General features: G+C 53.1%; 1 protein-coding gene across 2 annotated transcripts; it reads left to right on the forward strand.

The window, feature by feature from the left end:
• The first annotated feature begins 864 nt into the window (after positions 1-864).
• SLC52A3 (solute carrier family 52 member 3) lies at positions 865-19364 on the forward strand. 2 transcript variants are annotated; one of them, XM_079783374.1, is made up of 5 exons: positions 865-1018; positions 11855-12477; positions 15413-15915; positions 17656-17779; positions 18218-19364. In XM_079783374.1, the coding sequence occupies exons 2-5, from the start codon at positions 11911-11913 to the stop codon at positions 18428-18430; spliced, it is 1407 nt and encodes a 468-aa protein (XP_079639500.1). In that variant the 5' UTR covers positions 865-1018; positions 11855-11910; the 3' UTR covers positions 18431-19364. The 2 variants fall into 2 exon arrangements, with proteins under 2 accessions (XP_079639500.1, XP_079639499.1); XM_079783373.1 differs by lacking the exon at positions 865-1018 and adding an exon at positions 1812-1959.
• Positions 19365-19571: the final 207 nt, after the last annotated feature.

Here is a 19571-nt window from a genome sequence, read left to right on the forward strand (position 1 = left end):
CGGCCCTTCCCAGACCTGGGTCTCTGTCCCCCTCAGAGTGTCTCTACTGGCTCTCCCCACTCACCAACCTGCCCACTCCAGGTCTCCTCAACCTCCTCTTTCTTACTTTCTTTTTTTTTTTAAATATATTTTATTGATTTTTTACAGAGAGGAAGGGAGAGGGACAGAGAGCTAGAAACATCGATGAGAGAGAAACATCGACCAGCTGCCTCCTGCACACCCCCCACGGGGGATGTGCCCGCAACCAATGTACATGCCCTTGACCGGAATCGAACCTGGGACCCTTCAGTCCGCAGACCGACGCTCTATCCATTGAGCCAAACCGGTTTCGGCCTTCCTTCCTTCCTTCCTTCCTTCCTTCCTTCCTTCCTTCCTTCCTTCCTTCCTTCCTTTCTTCCTTTCTTTCTTTCTTTCTCTCTCTCTTTCTTCCTTTTTTTCTTTCTTTCTTTCTTTCAATATGTTTTTATTGATTTCAGAGAGGAAGGGGGAGGGAGAGATAGAAACAGCAATGATGAGAGGGAATCATTGAATGGCAAGCAGTTCTGGCCATAGCTGCAAAGGCTACACTCAAGGAAGACAAGTGATAAAGTGGTCAAGGCTCATTGGTCCAGCTGGGAGAGGGCAGAAATGGGAGGCATGGGTATTTTTCTTGACTTGATAAGCAACAGAGGAGTCTTTGTACGCCGGTAATAAAGATACAAGTTTAGATTAAAAATAACACAAGAAGCACCCGGGGGGGTTGCCAGAGTGAGGCCGTATCAGCAGGGCGTGGGTCCCACCCAAGGGAGAACTTCCTGTGGGAGGGGTGGGCGCCTCTCCGGGAGGAGGGCCCGGGGCCCGGGGCTGCCTCATTCCTGGTGGAGGCCAAGCCTTTCAGGCTCCCTAGCAGCAAGTTCTTGTGCGCCCGTGACCCAGAGCGTCTGCTACCAATACCTCCTGAGCCTTCGCCTGCTGAGAGAGGGGTCCAGGGCCTGCTCGCCGCTCATCCCCAGCCTACATCTGGGAGAAGGATCGCTTGGTAAGTAAATGCATGTCTCAGAGAAGGATGCGAAAAGTGAGCCAGAATTATTGGTACAAATCAACATTCAATGAGCATTGGCTGAGTGCCAGGCTCTGTGCTGTTCATGTGGGTGTGGGTTTGAATCCTGACCACCTACTGGCTTTAGCGCCTTGAGCAAGTCGCTTAACCGCTTTCAGTCTCAGTTTCCCCATCTGTAAAGCAGCACCTACCTACGGCCTAGGATGATTGACAGGGTTAATCGGATAGGAACTGTTCCAGTTTGTCCGAGTAATATTGGTCGCTGGGCATAGGGACAACTCTGCCAGGGCTCTGGACTCCTTTGGGCTTCTGTTTCCTCATCTATAAAAGGGGGACATTTACAGTATCTCCCCAAAAGGTGGTGGTGAAGTGAAGTGCCTATCAAGCTGTGCCTAGGAGCATGTCTAGGTCCGGCCCTTCCCAGACCTGGGTCTCTGTCCCCCTCAGAGTGTCGCAGTCAGCTCACTCAGCAAATTCTGGCTGCCAGGATTTCTGCCCTATGCGGAGGGCACTATTATTACCCCCCTTTCCCAGAGACTCGCTGAAGCGCCAGGAGTTTCTGCTCCCTGGATACAGTAGCCGTGGGGTGGGGCCAGAGCCAGCGACCTGGGCAGGTCCTTTGCCTTCTGGAGATCAGCCCTCAGGACGTCGGAATGTCAGTAAGCGCTGGGTCAGGTCAGCCCTTAATTGCTCCTGTCCCTATGATATCTGGACTTGCCGCCTAGCTGGGAGATTCCAGGCACACAGTAGGCTCTTCGAGGCTCTGGGAGTCCCGGCCACTCCCCCCGACTTCAGGGGCGGGGACAGGTTAATACTAAGCAAGCCGCCTCCCGCCCTCCCAGGCAGAGCCGCTGGAGAACTAGATCTGCAGGAAGAGGAGCAGAGCTGGGCAGCTCAGGCCTGTGAGGGCACAGCCGCAGGTACCAGGGGCCGGTGGCTGGTAGGGGGTACCCGGCACAGGGTGGAGGAGGGGCCCTCGTCGGGACAGAAGGTGGCTCATGGCCTTTCCCCTAGTTTCAGCCTGCCAGGTGGGAGGGGAAGGAGGAAAGGAGAGAAGGGCCTCCTTCTCTACTGACCAAACCCTGGGTCCCCATGACCTCTGCCCCGCTGCAGCTCATGGGACCTCTAGACGCTGGCTCCTGCGGGCTGGAACTGGAGCCTCCCCAGCCTGGCACCAGGACTGGGGGTTGGGACAGGCACTGAGGGGAGGGGAACCCAGCCACGGCCAGGCCTGTGGGAGGCCTGAAGCCCTTCCAGGCCCTGGGAGAGAGGACACGGAGGGCAGGAACTCACAGCCCCAGCTGGCAGCCTGGGCTCCTGTTATCTCCTTGCTTCCTCCCTGACACCCAAGCCCAACAAGCCTGGGCATCCTCAGAGCCTCTGGTGAAACTTTAGCCCAGAGAGGGTGAGCAGCTGGCCTGAGGACACACAGCAGTAAGCACAGGCCTGGATGACTTGAGATGGGGTTGGGGGCTGGACAGGATGTGGGCAAGCACCGCCCCCTCTCTGGGCCTCGGTTTCCCCACATCTGTGAGGTGGGAACACGGAGTTGGCTGAGGCCCTGGGGAACTCGGGCCAGGAGAGGTGGAGAAGGCCTCTTGATACAAGCAGGTGTGAGCTGTGAGCAGCTGGGCGGCGGCACCAGGCCGGGCACCCAGCACACCCAGCTGCTCTCTGCCTCCCTCTCCTCCTCACTCCAGCTCCTCTCTTTGCCCAGCCTACATCCCTGTCTCCTTCTGCCCATTTCCGCTTCTACTTTTGGTTCTTCTTGTCTCTCTGTGTCTCAGTCTCTCTCTTTCTCCATCTCTCCCTCTAGGTTTTTGGTTTTGATGCTCTCAATCTCCCTGTTCTGTTGACTCAGAGTCACCCTGTTCCTGCCCAGACATCCTCCCCTCCACCCTTATTGTAGGAGTGTGTGTGTGTGGGGGGGGGGGGGGGGGGGGGTCTCGGCAGGCCCTGAGTGGGGGAGGGAGCTGCAGGACTCGCCGAAGGCTCTGGACCAACTTCTCCAGCAGCTTGACACCTGAGACAACATTGACTCAGACCCTGGCACTGCCCGGGGCCACCCTGGCCAACTCAGCTCACATGGTGAAGGCAGGCTCGGTTGTGGCCCGGGCACGGGCAGTCCAGAATGCCACCTGGACACTGGGGGAGAGGACAGGGCTCTGCTCTCCTGGAGATGACACTCCATGTGGGAGAGACCATCACTCAACAGATAGACACAGATACACCCTGGTAACAGCTGATGCGCCATCACACTGTGGAGGAATAAAGCCGAGAGCAGGAAAGAATCCAGGGAGGGGGCTGCTTGGGCTCTGAAGGTCAAGGTCAGACAGGACCCTTCCTGCCTCGGGGGGAGGAGTGGCCAGGCACACACTGAAGGCGCCCTAGCCCTCGGCAGGAACTCCTCCCAAGCCCTTCCTCCCTTGGGCTTTTGATGCAAGAATGCAAAGCAGACCTCCTGCCTGGGGCTCTCCGGGCTCCTCTATTTGCCCACCTTTTATGGGAGTGCCTTTGCGTGTCTCATTCAAAGCACAGCCTCAGGTTTCTGGTCTCCCACAACGGCAGAAGGTTCTCCAGGGCTTCCACCTTCCCAGCCCACGTGCTGGAGTTAGTGAAGAGGGATCCTGTTAGGCTTGGTCCCTGCAGCCTTCATCACGCCCTCACCCCAGGCTGGCTAAGAGGGCTGAGTCCACATTCAGACCTGCCTGGCCTCAAATCTCAGCTCCCAAATGACCGGCTGGGGGACCTCAGGTAAATCACTTTCCCTCTCTGTGCCTCAGTTTCCTCTTCTATAAAATGGCGATCATCACAATGCTTGCCTTAGGAGTGCTGAGAGGATTTGATGGATCATGTGTATAAAGTGCTTAGCACCGGGCCTGGCAAAATAAGCAGCCAATAAACTATTGAAAATAAGCAGCCAATAAACTATTGTTGTAGTTGCTATGACTGTTATTGTTACTATATTATCTTTTTTTACCTGAATCACTACACCAGCTTCCTAACAGGTTAATAGGTTTCACCTGTACCTCCACCCTGGCCCCCACATTCTGTTAAAAACTAAATTAGAGCCCGGCTGGTGTGGCTCAGTGGTTGGACATCACCTATGCACCAGGAGGTATTGGTTTGATTCCCGGTCAGGGCACAGGCCCAGGTTTTTGGGCTTGATCCCCAGTGTGGAGTGTGCAGGAGGCAGCTGATCAAAGATTCTCATCATTGACGTTTCTATCTCTCTCTCTCCCTCTCCCTTCCTCTCTGAAGTCAATGAAAAAAAAAAATATATATATATATATATATATATTTTTTTTTTTTTTTCTTCAACTAAATTACAGTGAGCTGGTCCCACCTCTGCCTCGCAGTGAGGATTCTGGCTCAGAGAAAACACCCAAACTCCCGCCTACAAGGCCCATCTCCATTTACACCGCTGCAGCTTCTGGCTCTTCTTCCAACACCAAGACCTGCTTCTGGGACGTGGCGGGCGAGGCCCCACCGCAGGGCCTTGGCACTTACTATTCCCGCCCCTTAGACTACTCTTTCCCCTCACATGGCCCCCTCCCACCTCTCCTTCCTGTTCCCTCGGACAACTCCACTGTGATTGCAGCCAGCTCCACCATCGCCCACTCCTCCCAGCTTCCCCGTCCTCCACCGCCCTTACCGGAGGCTGCCTTGCTTGACGTTTCTGTTGCTTTGCTTAGGGGCTGCTTCTCACACTTCCCTGGGAGCAGAGATGTTGTCTATCACACAGCAAGGACCCGGTAAATACTGGTTAAGTGAGTGAACCAGAGCTGGAAGGTCCCTGTATCTAAAACACAGAAAACAGAGAGAGTCATTCAATGTACTCCGAGGATTAGTCATGCTGAGCGGCTCCTTAGTTCTCTGAAAGCGACCGGGCCTCTCCCCAGGCAGGTCCCTCGCCCACTGTCCTTGACGTTGCCCCTCTCCTCGTCTCCGACGGCTGTGTCTCTCTGTCCAAAGCACGTGGCACTTGGTGTGGCTGGCCGCGAGTGGGCCGAGGCCGGGGAACCACAAAGGGGATGGGTTTCCAGATAAGGAAACAGAGACTCAAAGAGCCAGATCACACAGCTGTGCCAGGGCCTCGGTCAGAATCCAGAGAACTCAGCGCTGTGGGGCGTGGGGATTCGGGCTCTCAGTGCAGGGGACCTATTGCCCAGAAATTAAATCCAGGCTCCTGACCTTCCTGCCTGCCCCTGTCTTCCCACCACGCCCACTCACTACTCCAGCCATACTAGCCCAGGCTCATTTCTGCCCCAGGTCCTCGGCAATATCTGCTATCTATATGATGTTCTCTGGGCATTTTTATTACAGTCATGTGCCACTTAACAGCAGGGACATTCTGAGAGGTGTCCTTAGGCGATGTTGTTGTTGTTACTCAACCCTAGAGGGTATATAGAACCTACACACCTGGGCTACAAGCCTGCTCAGCGTGTCACTGTACAAAACCTCACTAGACTAATTCACGTACAAGAGAAGGTGATGCAATCGAGAGATGTGGGAAAGGAGATGTGTGAGGCCGCTGCCGACGTAACGTGGCATACTGTCTTACAGAAAGCTTTTGTTTTAATGAGTGGAAAGAGTACATGCCACAATAATACGAAGTATAGTACAGTAAATGCATAAGCCAGCAACAGCCGTTGATTGTCATTATCAAGGATTACGCACTGCACACGCTTGTGTGAGCTGTACTCTTATTGGGCTGGCCGCGCGCTTGCTTTATTTACACCGGCATCGCCACAAACACATGAGGAGCATGTTGCGCTATGACGTCGCTAGGCGGCAGGGATTTCTCAGCTCATTAGAACCTAACGGGACCACCGAATTTTCTGTTTAATTTAAAAAATATTTGGTCCCTCTGCAATGGATTTCTTTTGGAGGGTGCGGGGGTTACGTAAGAAGGAAACCCAGCTTTATTTGCTTTTCCCAAATGACGACTCCGTAGCAAGTCCTGCTTTCTGGAGGTGGTTCTATGCGGGAAAACTACAGCTTCGTAAATGTGTAACCGGCCTCCTTGCTGAACTCTCTCACTAGTTTAATAGCTTCTGAGGTGATAAAGGTAACCGGCTTCTGTGCATTCGCCCCCTTTAATTGTTTACTTATTCCTGTTTATCAGGCGTAGCATTGATCACTCTACATCCAGCACCTTCTGCCGTCGCGGCTGGGACAGACCTTTGCCCCAAGTTTACTCCTAATCTTTTGGGGCCTCTGTAAGATGTCTCTCAGTCACTAATTTTGTTTGATTTTCATTTTTATCAACTCCTAGTTGGGGCAGGACCTGAGTTTCTTAGTTGGGGCATTAGTAGTAAAGGAGATACGTATACTCATAAATCTTGGTTACTATAATTGGTCAATATACAACCGTGAGTATCTCTCTCTGTACACTTAGGCAGTGTTTTGCTGTATATAAAATAAGAGTGTCAAAACAAAATAGAAGCTTATTGACAGCTTAAACAACGTTAAATAAGCAAAATAATCCAGTGGCAGGCAGAGCGGGGCTGGTGTGGTGGCTCTGGGCCTCGGGGTCCAGGGGAGGTCTAGTCTCCATCCGGCCCCACACCATCCCCCATGGGGCAGCGTGGCTGCTGGAGTTCTGGCGTCGCATCCGAGTTCCAGACCGCAGGATAGAGGAAGAGAACTGCACACTCCCTTATCTCTAAGGAGAGTTCTCCAGTCCCTTACCACCTCCTGGTCCGGGCTTCATCAGAGGGCCATGCCTAGCGACCAGGGAGGCTGGGAAATGTAGTCCTTTAGCTCGGTGGCTGTTTGCCCAACCAAAACCCTGGTCTCGGGGACCACTAAGGAAGAAGGAAAGAATGGCTAATGAGCTTCTTGGAATATCACACTTGCTCCACCTGTTTCTTCCTTCCGTAGTGTTTCACAAACGGCCATCAGAGCTCTGCCAGAGTTGGCACAGGGCAGCTTTTTCCCGTGGGATTCTGCCGCTTTACACCAGTCTGGTCTCAGGCGGAGAGGGCGGCCGCGCCTGTTTCTGGGTCTTGGGCAGCACAGTGGGGAGCTGAGACGCCGCAGCAGAGCTCCTGGCTTTGAGAGCTTGTTTGGAGGTTCCAGAAGGGGGGGCGCAGCTACTCGTATATCCAGGACCAGAGAATGGCCCCCTCCTCTATCAGGGAAGGCTGTCCTCTTTGACCCAGACCCTGCAGCTTCCGGGGCGGGGGGGGGACGCACAGGGACGGTGAGGGGGGGTGGGGACACCCGCCACACCAGCCAGACCAGCCGAGTCAGCCTTGGAGATCAATGGGGTGGCAGGTGTCGCAGCCAGATTGCCCTCACATCCCAGAGCTCTTGGTCTTTGAAAGAGATCCCCTCCCTCCTCCGCTCCACCCTTCCTCCAGGAAGACCTGCCCCCAGTTTGCAGCCATTGAGTTACCTGCCTTGGCCAAGGTAGGGTGAGACACTCTGCCCCCGCCACACACACACACACACACACACACCCTACCCACCACCACCATTTAGTCCCAGCAGCGCTTTCGCCTGTGGTTGCACTTGAGTCCCGCTGCCCACACACCTCTTCCTCATACCTTTCTCTGGGGAAATCCCCTGTGGCTTTTCTGTTTTCATCTCTCGGAGCTCTGACCACAAAGGAGGTGCTGAGTCATCCCTTATCGACTGGTTAAGAGGACGTGATGACAAAATCTTGCCACCAGGAATTACTTGTGTTGTATCCAAAAGTGTGTTCCAGGTAGTTGCATGCTTTCAAGTACGGTTCATATATCTGCTGAAATAGGAAAAATAGTCGTCGGAACAGCCCGTGTTTTATTGAGCACGTACTCTGTGTCCGGCACTATTCTAACATTTTGCAAGTTCACGGTCATTACAGTTCTGCTGCCGGTACTGGGAGCCTCCCCATTTTGCAGAAGAGGTGTCAGGCACAGGAGGCTGTCCTTTGCTCAGCTTGGAAGGGTTGAAGCTGGGGCTTGAACCGAGGCATCTGGCTCCGAATTTTACTGCAGGAGAGAGCAGTAAGGTGGCGGGAGGCAGTGCCTGGAGTCTGGGACTGAGAGAGAGGCCCAAGACTGGACTCCAGCCCCCAGTTTGCCCCCAGCTAGTGAGGGATCCTGGGGGCTCAGAAATAAGGGGTCCCAGTGCCTATGGGGCCAGTTGAGGCCCGGGCAAGTACCCTAAGTGAAAGAGGGCCAAGAGTGATGGTTGCCAGTGGGCATGTAGACCTGGTGTGGTCTTCCAGAATATTCTCAACAAACCAGACATCTTGTATTCCCCCGTGGCAAGCTCTAGTCTTTATTTCCAATCTGTTGCAAACTCTTGAATTTTTACTTTTACAGTATAAATGAACTACTAGGGAAATGAAAAAATTAAGACTGAAGACATAAAATACACCTCATCCCCATCCCAATTTTTATTGTGAGATTTGACACACCACTCCAGGAACCCAGAAATCTTGAGTTTTGTATGCCACTCCCCAACTTGCGGGTTTCAGGAACTAACGGTTTATAACAGGCAGCAAACCAAAGGAACACGGCTGCTGTCTGGTTATGGCCAAGTGACCAAAGCTCTTCCGCCTTCAGAGCCAGATCCCAAAGCAGCCCTCTGCCCTCCGAGGCCTTCCGTCTCCCCGGAAATGTGCCTGGATGTGTCCACCCCAGAAACCCTGACGCGAAGGGCGCCTGGGCCCAGCGCTGGGCATCCTGGGACGGGGTCCTCCTGGGGACCGGGCCCTGCGGAAAGCTCCAGGCTCGGAGCACAGCACAGGCCACGGGGAGCAGCCAGGCAGGCGGCCATGGCCTGGAGCTGCTCTTCTCCATGGCCCCCTTGGTGCCCCAGAGCCAGGCTGTGCTGGGCTGTTAGGCCAGCCTCACAGGTGAGAGACAGAGCTTAGGTGGCTTAGCGAAGGCCCGGACAGGAGGCGGCGGGTCGGGTCGGGTGGATCGGGTTGAAAGCAGTCAGACTGCATTCTGCTGCAGCTTCCCTGGGCGGAGGAGAGGCGAGTCAGGGAGGGTGGGTTGGGTCTCCTCCGTGGAGGAAGGAGGAAGGCGGAGGGACCCTGAGAGTCAGTTCTGGGTGTGGAAACCTTGCTGTGGTGTCAAGACTTCCCTGAGTGAGGCAGGCCACAGAGACACCCGCACCCTGGCCTGGAGGCTCAGTTGGTTGGGCGTTGTCCCGGGCAACAAAAGGTTTCAGGTTCAATCCCGATTCCGGGTCAGGGCACATACCTAGTTTCAAGTCCATCCCCCGTTGGGGAGCCTATGGGAGGCAGCCGATCTCTGTTTCTCACCTCTCTCTCTCTCTCTCTCTCTCTCTCTCTCTCTCTCTCTCTCTTTAATCCTCACCCGAGGTTATGTTTTCATTGAGAGAGAGAGAGAGAGAGACTCCTGCATGTTCTAGAAGAACAGAGACCGGGAGTTAAAGACTGACAGTGTGAACTGCGTAGAACCAAAGGACCAGGGGTCACCACAGGGTCATGGGGGGCAGGGACAGGTGCTGCAGGGGACTGGCTCCAAATCCCACCTCACCTCCCTCCGTCTCAGGAGAATCCCTCCCTCCCTGCAGACCCGCCGTTTCCCATCTGTAAAAGGAGGGGACTGGCCCAATGGACTGGCATTTCTCTCCTCCAGGGTGGTGCATGTACCGCTGGCGATTGCATGTGGCTCCTCGTGGGGCATTATCTTCCCTTTTTAAATTTGAATAGCCACGTGTCCATTTTTCATGTGAATTAGAAAACAATGCCGATGTCCCCAAACCTGGCATTTCACCACAGTGATAACAGCTGACCCTCAGCTAGTGCTTACCGCGTGGCAGGCACCATCGGGACAACAGCAGCTCACTAACATACCAGGGTCTCGTGGATGCTGTCATCGTCCTCTATTTACAGAGGGGGACAAAGAGGTCCCGAGAGGCAGTCCCGTGCCCAACGTCACCCCAGTGAGTGGCAGAGCTGGGTTCAAGCCCAGGCAGCTGGCTCCAGAGTCTCGCTTCTGGCCTCTCCTCTATCTTTGCTTATACTGAGGGGGAGATCAAAGAGCATAAGGGCGCAGGCGGTGTGACACGGCTCACAGGACAGTGGTAAGCAGGTGACAGAACGGTCCTCCGAAGGGTCGGAGTTAGGTGGTCTCTGCGGGCCTGTCCAGCTAGGGAGTTCTATATTGTCACAAGAAAATGCCAGGTTGGAATTTTATGTTAAGTAACCTTCTTTGTAATAGTATGTTTACATGTTTACTTGTTTATATAGTCAACACTATATAAAAAGGTCTGCAAATCTTTTTTTTTTTAATTCTCAGCCGAGAATATGTTTATTGATTTGAGAGAGAGAGGAAGGGAGAGAGAAACATCGATGTGAGAGAGAAACCCATCCGTTGCCTCCCTCATGCACCCCGACCAGGGATAGAACCCACAACTTAAGTATGTGCCCAACTGGCAATCGAACCCGAAACCTTTTGATGTACAGGACGATGTTCCGAGTAACTGAGCCACCCGGCCAGGGGTAGAAATCTTTTTGTATAGGCGCCACCAACACCCCAGGAGTTCCTGTGTGTTCTTCAAGAGCGGCTTTGTGCAAATACAAGAGAACATACCTTCCTCCATGTTTCCTGAATCCAAAAGGCAGCACACTGTCTACCTACCTCGATTTTGTTGTCTTATCAACATAACCTTGAGACCTGTCCCTGTCAGCCCGGGAGGGCTCCCGCATTCCTCATTCCTTTTACCGGTGTGGAGCATTCCAACTCAGACATTCCTTTTTTTTTTTAGCCCCTCCCTTACTGACAGGCATTTGGGTCATTTTCTATATTTTGCTGTTACCAGCAAGGCCACGGGAAGTAGGAACCTCATGCATGCATGGTTTTGTCCAGGGCAGGCAACCTTTGGGACAATCTCATGGTGAGAAATGGCACCTTGGAGTCATGGTTAAGTGACATTTCCCATGAATGAAGGTGATCATCTTTTCATGTGTTTAAGACTTACTTGTACTTTTTCTCTGAACTTTTCATATCCTTTTCCCACCTCGCTATTGGGTCTTTTTGTTCTTAATTTTCTAAAAACTCTTTATGTATTAGGAAGATGAGCCTTTTGTCTGTGATCTACATTGCAAATACTTCCCCTCAGGGTGTCATCTGTCTCTTGATCTTGCTGGTGCATTTTTCGAAGGGAGTGTTTTGTGGTTGTTTTAATCCTCACCTGAGGGTATGTTTTTACTGACTTTAGAGAGAGGAAGAGCTCTGTGACCAGGGATCAAACCTGCAAGCTAAGTACGTGCCCTGATGGGGAACCTAACCACAACCTTTCGGTGTGCGGTGTGTGGGATGACACTCCAGCCAACTGAGCTACCTGGGCATGGCTTTTGTTGTGTGTGTTTTTTGTTTGTTTGCTTTTCTGTTTTGATATTTACGCAGTTGAAAGTATCAAACTTTTCTTTGGTGATCTCAGGCTTTACAAGTCATGGTTAAAAAGTCTTTTCTACTGGAAGGTTAGTTATAAAGGAATTTGTTCATGTTTCCTGCTTAAAACACACACACACACAGCCCACTTGTTCATGAAGGGAAAAATATGAGAAAACTGTGGGCCCAAAGCCCAGTCTTTTGCTACCAGGGATGGGACCCTTTTTTCTGCCAAGGGCCATTTGGATACGTATAACATCATTCTACAAAATTATCAACTTAAAAATCAGCCTGCTATATGTGGTCAAACATTTAATGAACTCACCCCGAATGCCTTGGCAGGGCCAGACCCAATGATTTCTCGGGCCTTATGCAGCCTGTGGGCAGGATGTTCCCCACCCTGAGCTCGATAGTGAACCTGACATTGCTCACCTGGTCTTTTGCTCTGTAGGCCCTGCTGCCGGCTGCTCTGGGCGGTGGCAGCCTCTGGCCCGGACCGATATCACCATGGCCCTCCTGATACACCTGCTTGTCTGCACCTTCGGGATGGGCTCCTGGGTGGCCATCAACGGGATCTGGGTGGAGCTGCCCCTGCTGGTGACGGAGCTGCCCGAAGGCTGGTACCTGCCCTCCTACCTCACGGTGATCATCCAGCTGGCCAACATCGGGCCCCTCCTCTTCACCCTGCTCCATCACTTCCGGCCTGGCTACATGTCCGAGGTGCCCGTCATCTTCGCCGTGCTGGGTGTGGGCACCGTTGTCTGCACCCTCTTTGCCTTCCTCTGGAATGTCACCTCCTGGGTGCAGGGCAGCCACCACAGCATCACCTTCATGGTCCTCACCTTCTTCCTGGCCCTGGTGGACTGCACCTCCTCCGTCACCTTCCTGCCCTTCATGAGCCAGCTGTCCACCCACTACCTCACCACCTACTTTGTGGGTGAAGGACTCAGCGGCCTCCTGCCTGCCCTGGTGGCTCTTGCCCAGGGCTCGGGTCTTACCACCTGCGTCAACGTCACCGAGACACCTTACAACACCTCAAGCCCCAGCACCATGAGGAAGATCGACATCCCACAGGTACGGACCCCACGGCGCGGCGCTCCGCACACGGTCACGGCAAGGCCGTGCGGCGGGCTCGGATTTCCGAAATGTTGGGTGGCCCCGTGCCCTTGACCTGGCTACACTTTAGATGACCTGGGAGAGCTACTGAAACTCACTACTGGGGCCCCCCACAGCCAGACCAATTAAATGAGACTCTGAACATGGGGACAATTGGCTTCTGAGTTAAACACCCATTGGTAGGGAGCCGGAGAGAACCCCAGGCTGTCCCGGGTTTCCCCTGGCCCCGGCTGTTTAATTTACCAGCATTGTTTAACCACACAATTACCCCAGGGGTTGTTCATTGTCTATTTCACAACACTTCCCACACCGTTTAACATAGAAACAAACCTCTGGGGTGCGCCAGGGACCCTCTGGAACACTGCAGGTGTATCCCGACACACATTAAGATTTTAACCCTTAGCAATTTCTAATGAAAACTAAGAAGTAAGCAATTAGCATTCTTTAGCTTAAATTTATGAAGACATTTTATTCTAGAAACATATTTCATAGACATCAAATTCAATTATTAACATAAATTTATTTTTGTAAACCCAGGTAAAATATAGGGTACCCCCCCAAAAAACGTATGCACACACTCTGAATAATTCTAAAGTCAGTGTTTATCAAAATACACTTCATTTTCAAAACTGAGCTATCAGCTGTTAAAGTGTGTACATTTTGGGGGGACACCCTGTATAAACATTATGTTTAAAATCAATAACTAAAGAAAAAATATGTGTTCTGCTCAAACCAACGGACTTTAACTAAATTTTACTAACTAAGGATTAATCTGAGATCATGTGAACTTGAGAAGCATTTGAGTTGGTTTCCGTATTTCTGAGAATTTCAGCGCTTGCCTTTAAATTAATGTTAGCAATATCCGGAGGTAGAAAATTATTTCACTTTTACAACATACCTATATAGGCACACTAGTTTATAAAAGAACAGCTGGATCCCATTCTTTTCGGAGACATTTACAATTTATATCTGCCGTTGACAAGGCAAGTTCCAAATGACCTTCCCCCTTTGAAAACAAGGACAGCCATTTTTAAGACCTCAAAGAACTGGGTTGACGCCTAACCAACATCGCAGGTGGATCCATTTATCTAAATCCTCTTTCTGAAGCTTCAAGAGACCAATTAGATATGTTTTCCATTCGTTCTGCCTAGTTTTGCAGCCAGCTTTTCCTAATGGGGTGCACCAACGTTTAATTTAGAAGTACCAAAGGGTCCTCATCTCAGCCGTCTCAGCATCAATGGGAGGCTGACTGTCATGGGCTTGTTGGCCTCGGAGGTGTGGTTTCCCACGTTAATTTTAGTTTTTTCTTTGAGATCCATAGAGTCTGAACAGACTTTTGGGGAAAACCAGCCTTCATGTACCCGTGTTCAGACGAGCCAAATGTAGTGGATATCCCTATAGGCCATCCCTGTATCCCTGTAGGACATTTTCTTCTGGCCACCCCACAAAGATTCTTAGTCACCTAGGGATACCTGAGCAAGGGCCCACCAGGACCTACCAGGACCTGACTCTCCCAGGCACAGACCTCTCTCAGTGTGAACCCATTCTAAGGCATCCTGCCCTCCTCCTGAGGCTCCCACCAGCTTCTCCCGAATCGGCTGCCCTACCACACAGAATGGCCCCTGGTGCCCCTCTCTCCCACTCTGGATTCGGGGTCCGCACCAGCTGTTGTCAACCCATTGGCTATTCAGGTTGGGGATGCAAGTATCCTTTCTCTTTTTACCCTTTCTCTTTTTGAACCAAAGAGAGTTCAGGGTCTCATTTAACCAGCAAAGGTTTTGTTCAGACTCTGTAAGCAATCCAGTTAAAAAGCCAAAATTAAAAGTAGCAACACCCTTTCTTTGCTCTTTCCCTGGGTTACCTCAACCTTTATCCACCTGGGGGATTTTCTAAGAATAGCTCTTTTTTTTTTAATATATATATATATATATATATATATATATATATATATATATACATTTATTGATTTCAGAGAGGAAGGGAGAGGGGGAGAGAGATAGAAACATCAATGATGAGAGAGAATAATTGATCTGTTGCTTCCTGCATGTCCCCCACTGGGGATTGAGCCCGCAACCCAGGCATGTGCCCTTGACTGGAATTGAACCCAGGACCCTTCAGTCCACAGGCCGACACTCTATCCACTGAGCCAAACCAGCTAGGGCTGGTAGCTCTTTTTTTAAAAAAAAAATATTTTTTTATTGGTTTCAGAGAGTAAGAGTAAGAGAGAGGGAGAGAGAGATAGAAGCATCAGTGATGTGAGAGAATCATTGATCAGTTGCTTCCTGCCTGCCCCACTCTGGGAATGGAGCCTACAACCCGGACATGTGCCCTGACCTGGAATCAAACTGAGACCTCCTGGTTCAAAGGTCAATGCTCAACCACTGAGCCACACCGGCCGGGCAGGTAGCTCTTGAAAAGAGATCTATCTGGCCACACCAGGCCACATCACCACAGAGTGAGTCCGATGGGGCTGCTCTCCCACTGGCTGGTCCCCAGCCCGCCCTCCTCTGAACATCTATGTAGTTGCCAGCCTTGGAGGGCTGTAGAGTAGGAAGAGGCAGAGCTGAGTCCGAAAGAACCAAGTGGACTGGCTTTGCCACATACTCCCGTGACCCTCAGGTAAGACGAATCTGTTCTGACACCTCTGTCCCTTGTAATCCCGGGATATGGTCCCCCCTGCACAGGGCTGTTGCATGCGAGGTGTGGTGCCCAGTCAGCAGTCGGTCAATATGAGCATTTATTATCATGACTTCAGTTGTCACGTGTACATTATTCATCACACACTAATTAATAATAATGCATCAAATTTGTTGTGTGTCATCATTATGAATGATTTTCCCCTGTGTCCCAGCGTCACCCAGGGACCCGATAACCCTTGCTTTGTCTTCCCCAGGGAAATGGCAGCACTCCTGTGCCTGGCCTCACCGGGACAGCGCCCCCCGGGGCCCATCTGGAAAGCCGCTACCTCCCTGCCCACTTCTCGCCCTTGGTCTTCTTCCTGCTGCTCTCCTTCATGATGGCCTGCTCCCTCCTCGCCTTCTTCCTCCTCCAGCGTCACCCCCGGCGCTGTAAGACCTCCACAGAAGACCTGCTCACCTCCCAGGTCACCCTCTACTCTATCCGGCCACTGAAGGAGGGCCTGGGCCCCGCCGGCCCAGCGGACAGCAGCGGGAGCCAGGAGCCTGCGGACGAGAAGGCGGCCCCCCGCTACCCAGCCCGCCTGCTCTTCATCTACGGCCTGGTGGCCTTTGTGAACGCGCTCACCAACGGCGTGCTGCCCTCCGTGCAGACGTACTCCTGCCTGTCCTACGGGCCGGTAGCCTACCACCTGTCCGCCACCCTCAGCTCCATGGCCAACCCGCTGGCCTGCTTCCTCTCCGTGTTCCTGCCTAGCAGGTCAGCCGCCCACTGGCCCCGGGGAGCTCTGGGTGGGGACGCACTTCCTTTCGAACACCAGAGTTCCAGACCCCAACCGTCCGCGGTGTGTGTAGAGGTCAATTATATGGTTTCTGGAGCCCGATGGCCTGGGTTCAAATTCCAGCTCTGCCACTTACTAGCTGTGTGATATTGGACACGTCACCCCATCTCTCTGTGCCTCAGGGATTCTTATCTGAGAAATGGGGATAATAATGGTTCTACCTCCGAGGGTGGCCGGGAGCCGGAGATGAGCTGATTTTGTAAAGCTCGGAGCCTGGCAGGTCCAATGTGTCCGCCGTCACGGCCATTGGCCCCAGGCAGGAAGTGAGGTGCCCATTTACGAATGGAACCCCTGAGGCTCAGAGAAAGGCGGGCCCCGCTTCACAGTTCTGAAGAACGGCGGGGCAGATGGATGGAATGCTGGCTGAGCAAGCCCAGAGAGCACCTGGGATTTCAAAGTCTAATAAGCAACGCAAAGGCTTCAGACCCACCAGGGAGAAAAGCTCTCCTTGAGGTCTGGAAACCTTAGGTCCCACAGTCTCCCATGTACCCCTCTGCCCTGCATGCCCTCACTGGCCTCAGACCTGCACACCCCCACCTCCCCCAGCCCTGCCCACCTCCACCTTCCCCAGTCCTGCCCACCTCCACCTGACACGCACCTCCCCCAGCCCTTCTCACCCCCACCTGCCCACCTCCACCTCCCCTAGCCTGACACCCACCTCCCCAGCCCTTCTTACCACCACCTGCCACACCCACCTCCCCCAGCCCCGGAAGGAGAGAGAATGAGTACAGGAGAGTTAAGACAGAAAATGTCCATTTGCCAGAAAGCTGAATTGTCTTCCTTGGGGCGTAAAAACGGATGGAGGCTGGAGATTTCTGGGGAAGCAGGACCAGAGACGGCAGAGCTGTGGAACCTGAGACGCCCAGAACGTTAGCAATACAGAATCTGAGAGTCACGGAATCCAAGAATCTTGGAGCAGAAAGAGGCCTCAGAGGCAGGGGCAGACCCTCTGCTCTCACCCCGCACAGAGCAGCCTTGGTGTTCTGAACCTAGGCTAGGGCAGTGATGGGCAACCTTTTGAGCTTGGTGTGTCAGACTTCGCCAAAAAACTGAGCATAACTCGGGTAGTGTGTCACTTTGAGGAAAAAACATTATTTCGCAAATGTTTCATCCTCAGGAGCAGCAAATGTTTCATCCTCGGCATGCGGCCGCTGAGGATGAAATGGCTACACGTGTCAGTGCTGACACGCGTGTCATAGGTTCGCCATCACTGGGCTAGGAGGACCGCAGGGGCAAGACTTCAAGTGAGGGAAGGGCGGTGTCCTCAATGTCAGACCTGGACTCTGAATGGAAGGCATCCACGCTGGCCCCAGGGCCCCCAGACCCGGCAGACCTCAGTTATAGGCGGGTAGCTGAGGCCAGGACCAATCTTCCAGCTTACATGGTGGAACTGAGATTGGAACCAGGTCCGTGTAGCCCCAGAGGCATTCTGCTTCTCCTGCTGGGATGCTGGGCCTGCCATGGACGCTCAGGGTGACTTAGGCCAGCCTTGTCCCTCAGGAGCCTCACTGACCCACGGGAGCCTGGTGGCCTGGAAGTTTCCACAGGGATCTAACCTCTAACCCTAGAGATGCTGACCATCCCACGTGGCTCCCAGATTGGGGGAGGCATCGGTCAGGCTTTTCACGACTCCATTCACCTCCCCCGCTCTGCCCTAGGTCTCTGCTCGTCCTGGGGGTCCTCACAGTACTTGGGACCGGCTTTGGGGCCTACAACATGGCTATGGCGGTGATGAGCCCCTGCCCCCTCATGCAGGGCCACTGGATTGGAGAAGTCGCCATCGTAAGTATCTGCTCCCACAGGTGCCCCTCGCCTAGCCAGGCCTGGGAGACAGGGGGTACAGCCCTTTCTGTTGAGCAGTCTCTGGTTGCTCTCTTGGGGAGCCCCAGGTGGCAGGGTGGGGGTGATGGTGGTGAGGGGGTTGCTGCTCATTTGGGAGAGGAGACTTGAGAAGGTGAGGTGGGCAGTCCAAGGTAGTGGCTCAGCCTCTCCTAGGAAAGCCACACTTTTCCCACCTTGTCTATGTCAGCAGTGGCTTTCTCCCACCGGCCCTTGACTTGATCATGAGGGAGGGAAAAATCGCTGGGCTCTCCTTTGCCCTTGGGGAGGGGTCAAATCATGGGGTTCCCTTAGCCCTATTAGGTCATCCTACACCTTTGGCCCCTAGGGGTCGCCCCAAAGCCCCCTGCACTCTGCATCTCTCCTACCCTGTCCCTGCAGGTGGCCTCGTGGGTGCTTTTCATTGGCTGTCTGAGCTATGTCAAGGTGATGCTGGGCGTGATCCTGCGCGACCGTAGCCGCAGCGCCCTCTTGTGGTGTGGGGCGGCGGTGCAGCTGGGCTCGCTGCTCGGAGCTCTGCTCATGTTCCCGCTGGTCAACGTGTGGCGGCTCTTCTCATCCGCCGACTCCTGCAGCCTGCAGTGCCCCGCCTAGGCCAACTGAAAACTGGGAACCCAGGGAGTCCAGGCAAGGGCCCAAGGTCACTGGGAAAGTGTTGGGGGGCTCTCTGAGGCAGAGCCTGAGGACTTGAACCATCAACACAAACTCCCCTCCTTAAGGTGGCTAATTCCACAGGCCTCCCAGGGAGCCTGGCAATGCAAAGCACAGCCCTCCCCCAGCTCTGAGTCACAGCGCTTGCAATCCCACTCTTTCAGAGCGTCCTTCCCTCACACTTGGGAGAGAACTGACTTGGAGCACCCAGCTGGAGGCAGGCTCAAGGGTGTTCGAAGGGCAACAGCTGAGAGAGTGAGCGGGCCTTACAAGCTGTGCGACCTTGGGGAAGTCACTTGATTTTTTTGTGCCTATTTCCTCATCCATAAAATGGGGATTATACTAAATAGCACCTACCTCATACACCTGACAGAGGGATGAAAGGGAGACACCAGCGTGTGGCAAAAGTGCCTGGGCCACTTCCTGATCTGATGCCCAACAGTCATAATAAGAGTGACAATCAACACCACCTACAGTGGCCAGGGCTTGAGAGATGACCCCTGCCCCATATCCTTTCCCCGCTGTCCTCAGAGGAGCTTCTAGAAGACGCGGCTAATGGTGGAATCTCCGGCATGTTGGCTCCCTGATTCCCAGTATGGAGGGACATTGTACCCCTCTCACCCCTTCCCATCATCCCTCCTGACCCATGACCTCCTGAGAGGCAGAGAGAGATGATGGGGGAGGGGCTACACCAAGCCTCTGAAAGCGAGTGCCCCACCCCCAACTCAGCAAGGCTGGACCCTGGGGAGCAGGGCTGCCGCCTGGAGGGAGGAGGAGTGCATTAGTTACCTGACTGTTGTTTTACCTGATTGTTTTTTTTTTTATCTTACTTTCTGTGTGTTTTTTAAAATAAAGACATTCCCTGCTTTTACATTAAGGTCAACCTTCCAAGAAAAAGTCCACCATGAACCCTAAAAATGTGTCAATATAATTCACGTTCAGTTGACTTCAAGGTCAAGACTGAGCTCAGAAAAGAACAGAATCAAATGCTTAGAGAATGTTTGGATCTGGGGTTTCTTTCCTTCGTGGTTTGTTTAGTTGGCTAGCTACCACCCCTTCCTTTTAATTTATTTTTAACAGATAA

Source organism: Cnephaeus nilssonii, assembly GCF_951640355.1.
Source record: "Cnephaeus nilssonii genome assembly, chromosome: 11".
NCBI lineage: Eukaryota > Metazoa > Chordata > Mammalia > Chiroptera > Vespertilionidae > Cnephaeus > Cnephaeus nilssonii.

Bases quoted from the DNA above. Each gene is read 5' to 3' on its own strand.
- SLC52A3 (XM_079783374.1), top strand. From the start codon at position 11,911: ATGGCCCTCCTGATACACCTGCTTGTCTGCACCTTCGGGATGGGCTCC. The intron at 12,478-15,412 runs GTACGGACCCCA...TGTCTTCCCCAG, and splicing joins GGAAGATCGACATCCCACAG to GGAAATGGCAGCACTCCTGT. The intron at 17,780-18,217 runs GTAAGTATCTGC...CTGTCCCTGCAG, and splicing joins GGATTGGAGAAGTCGCCATC to GTGGCCTCGTGGGTGCTTTT.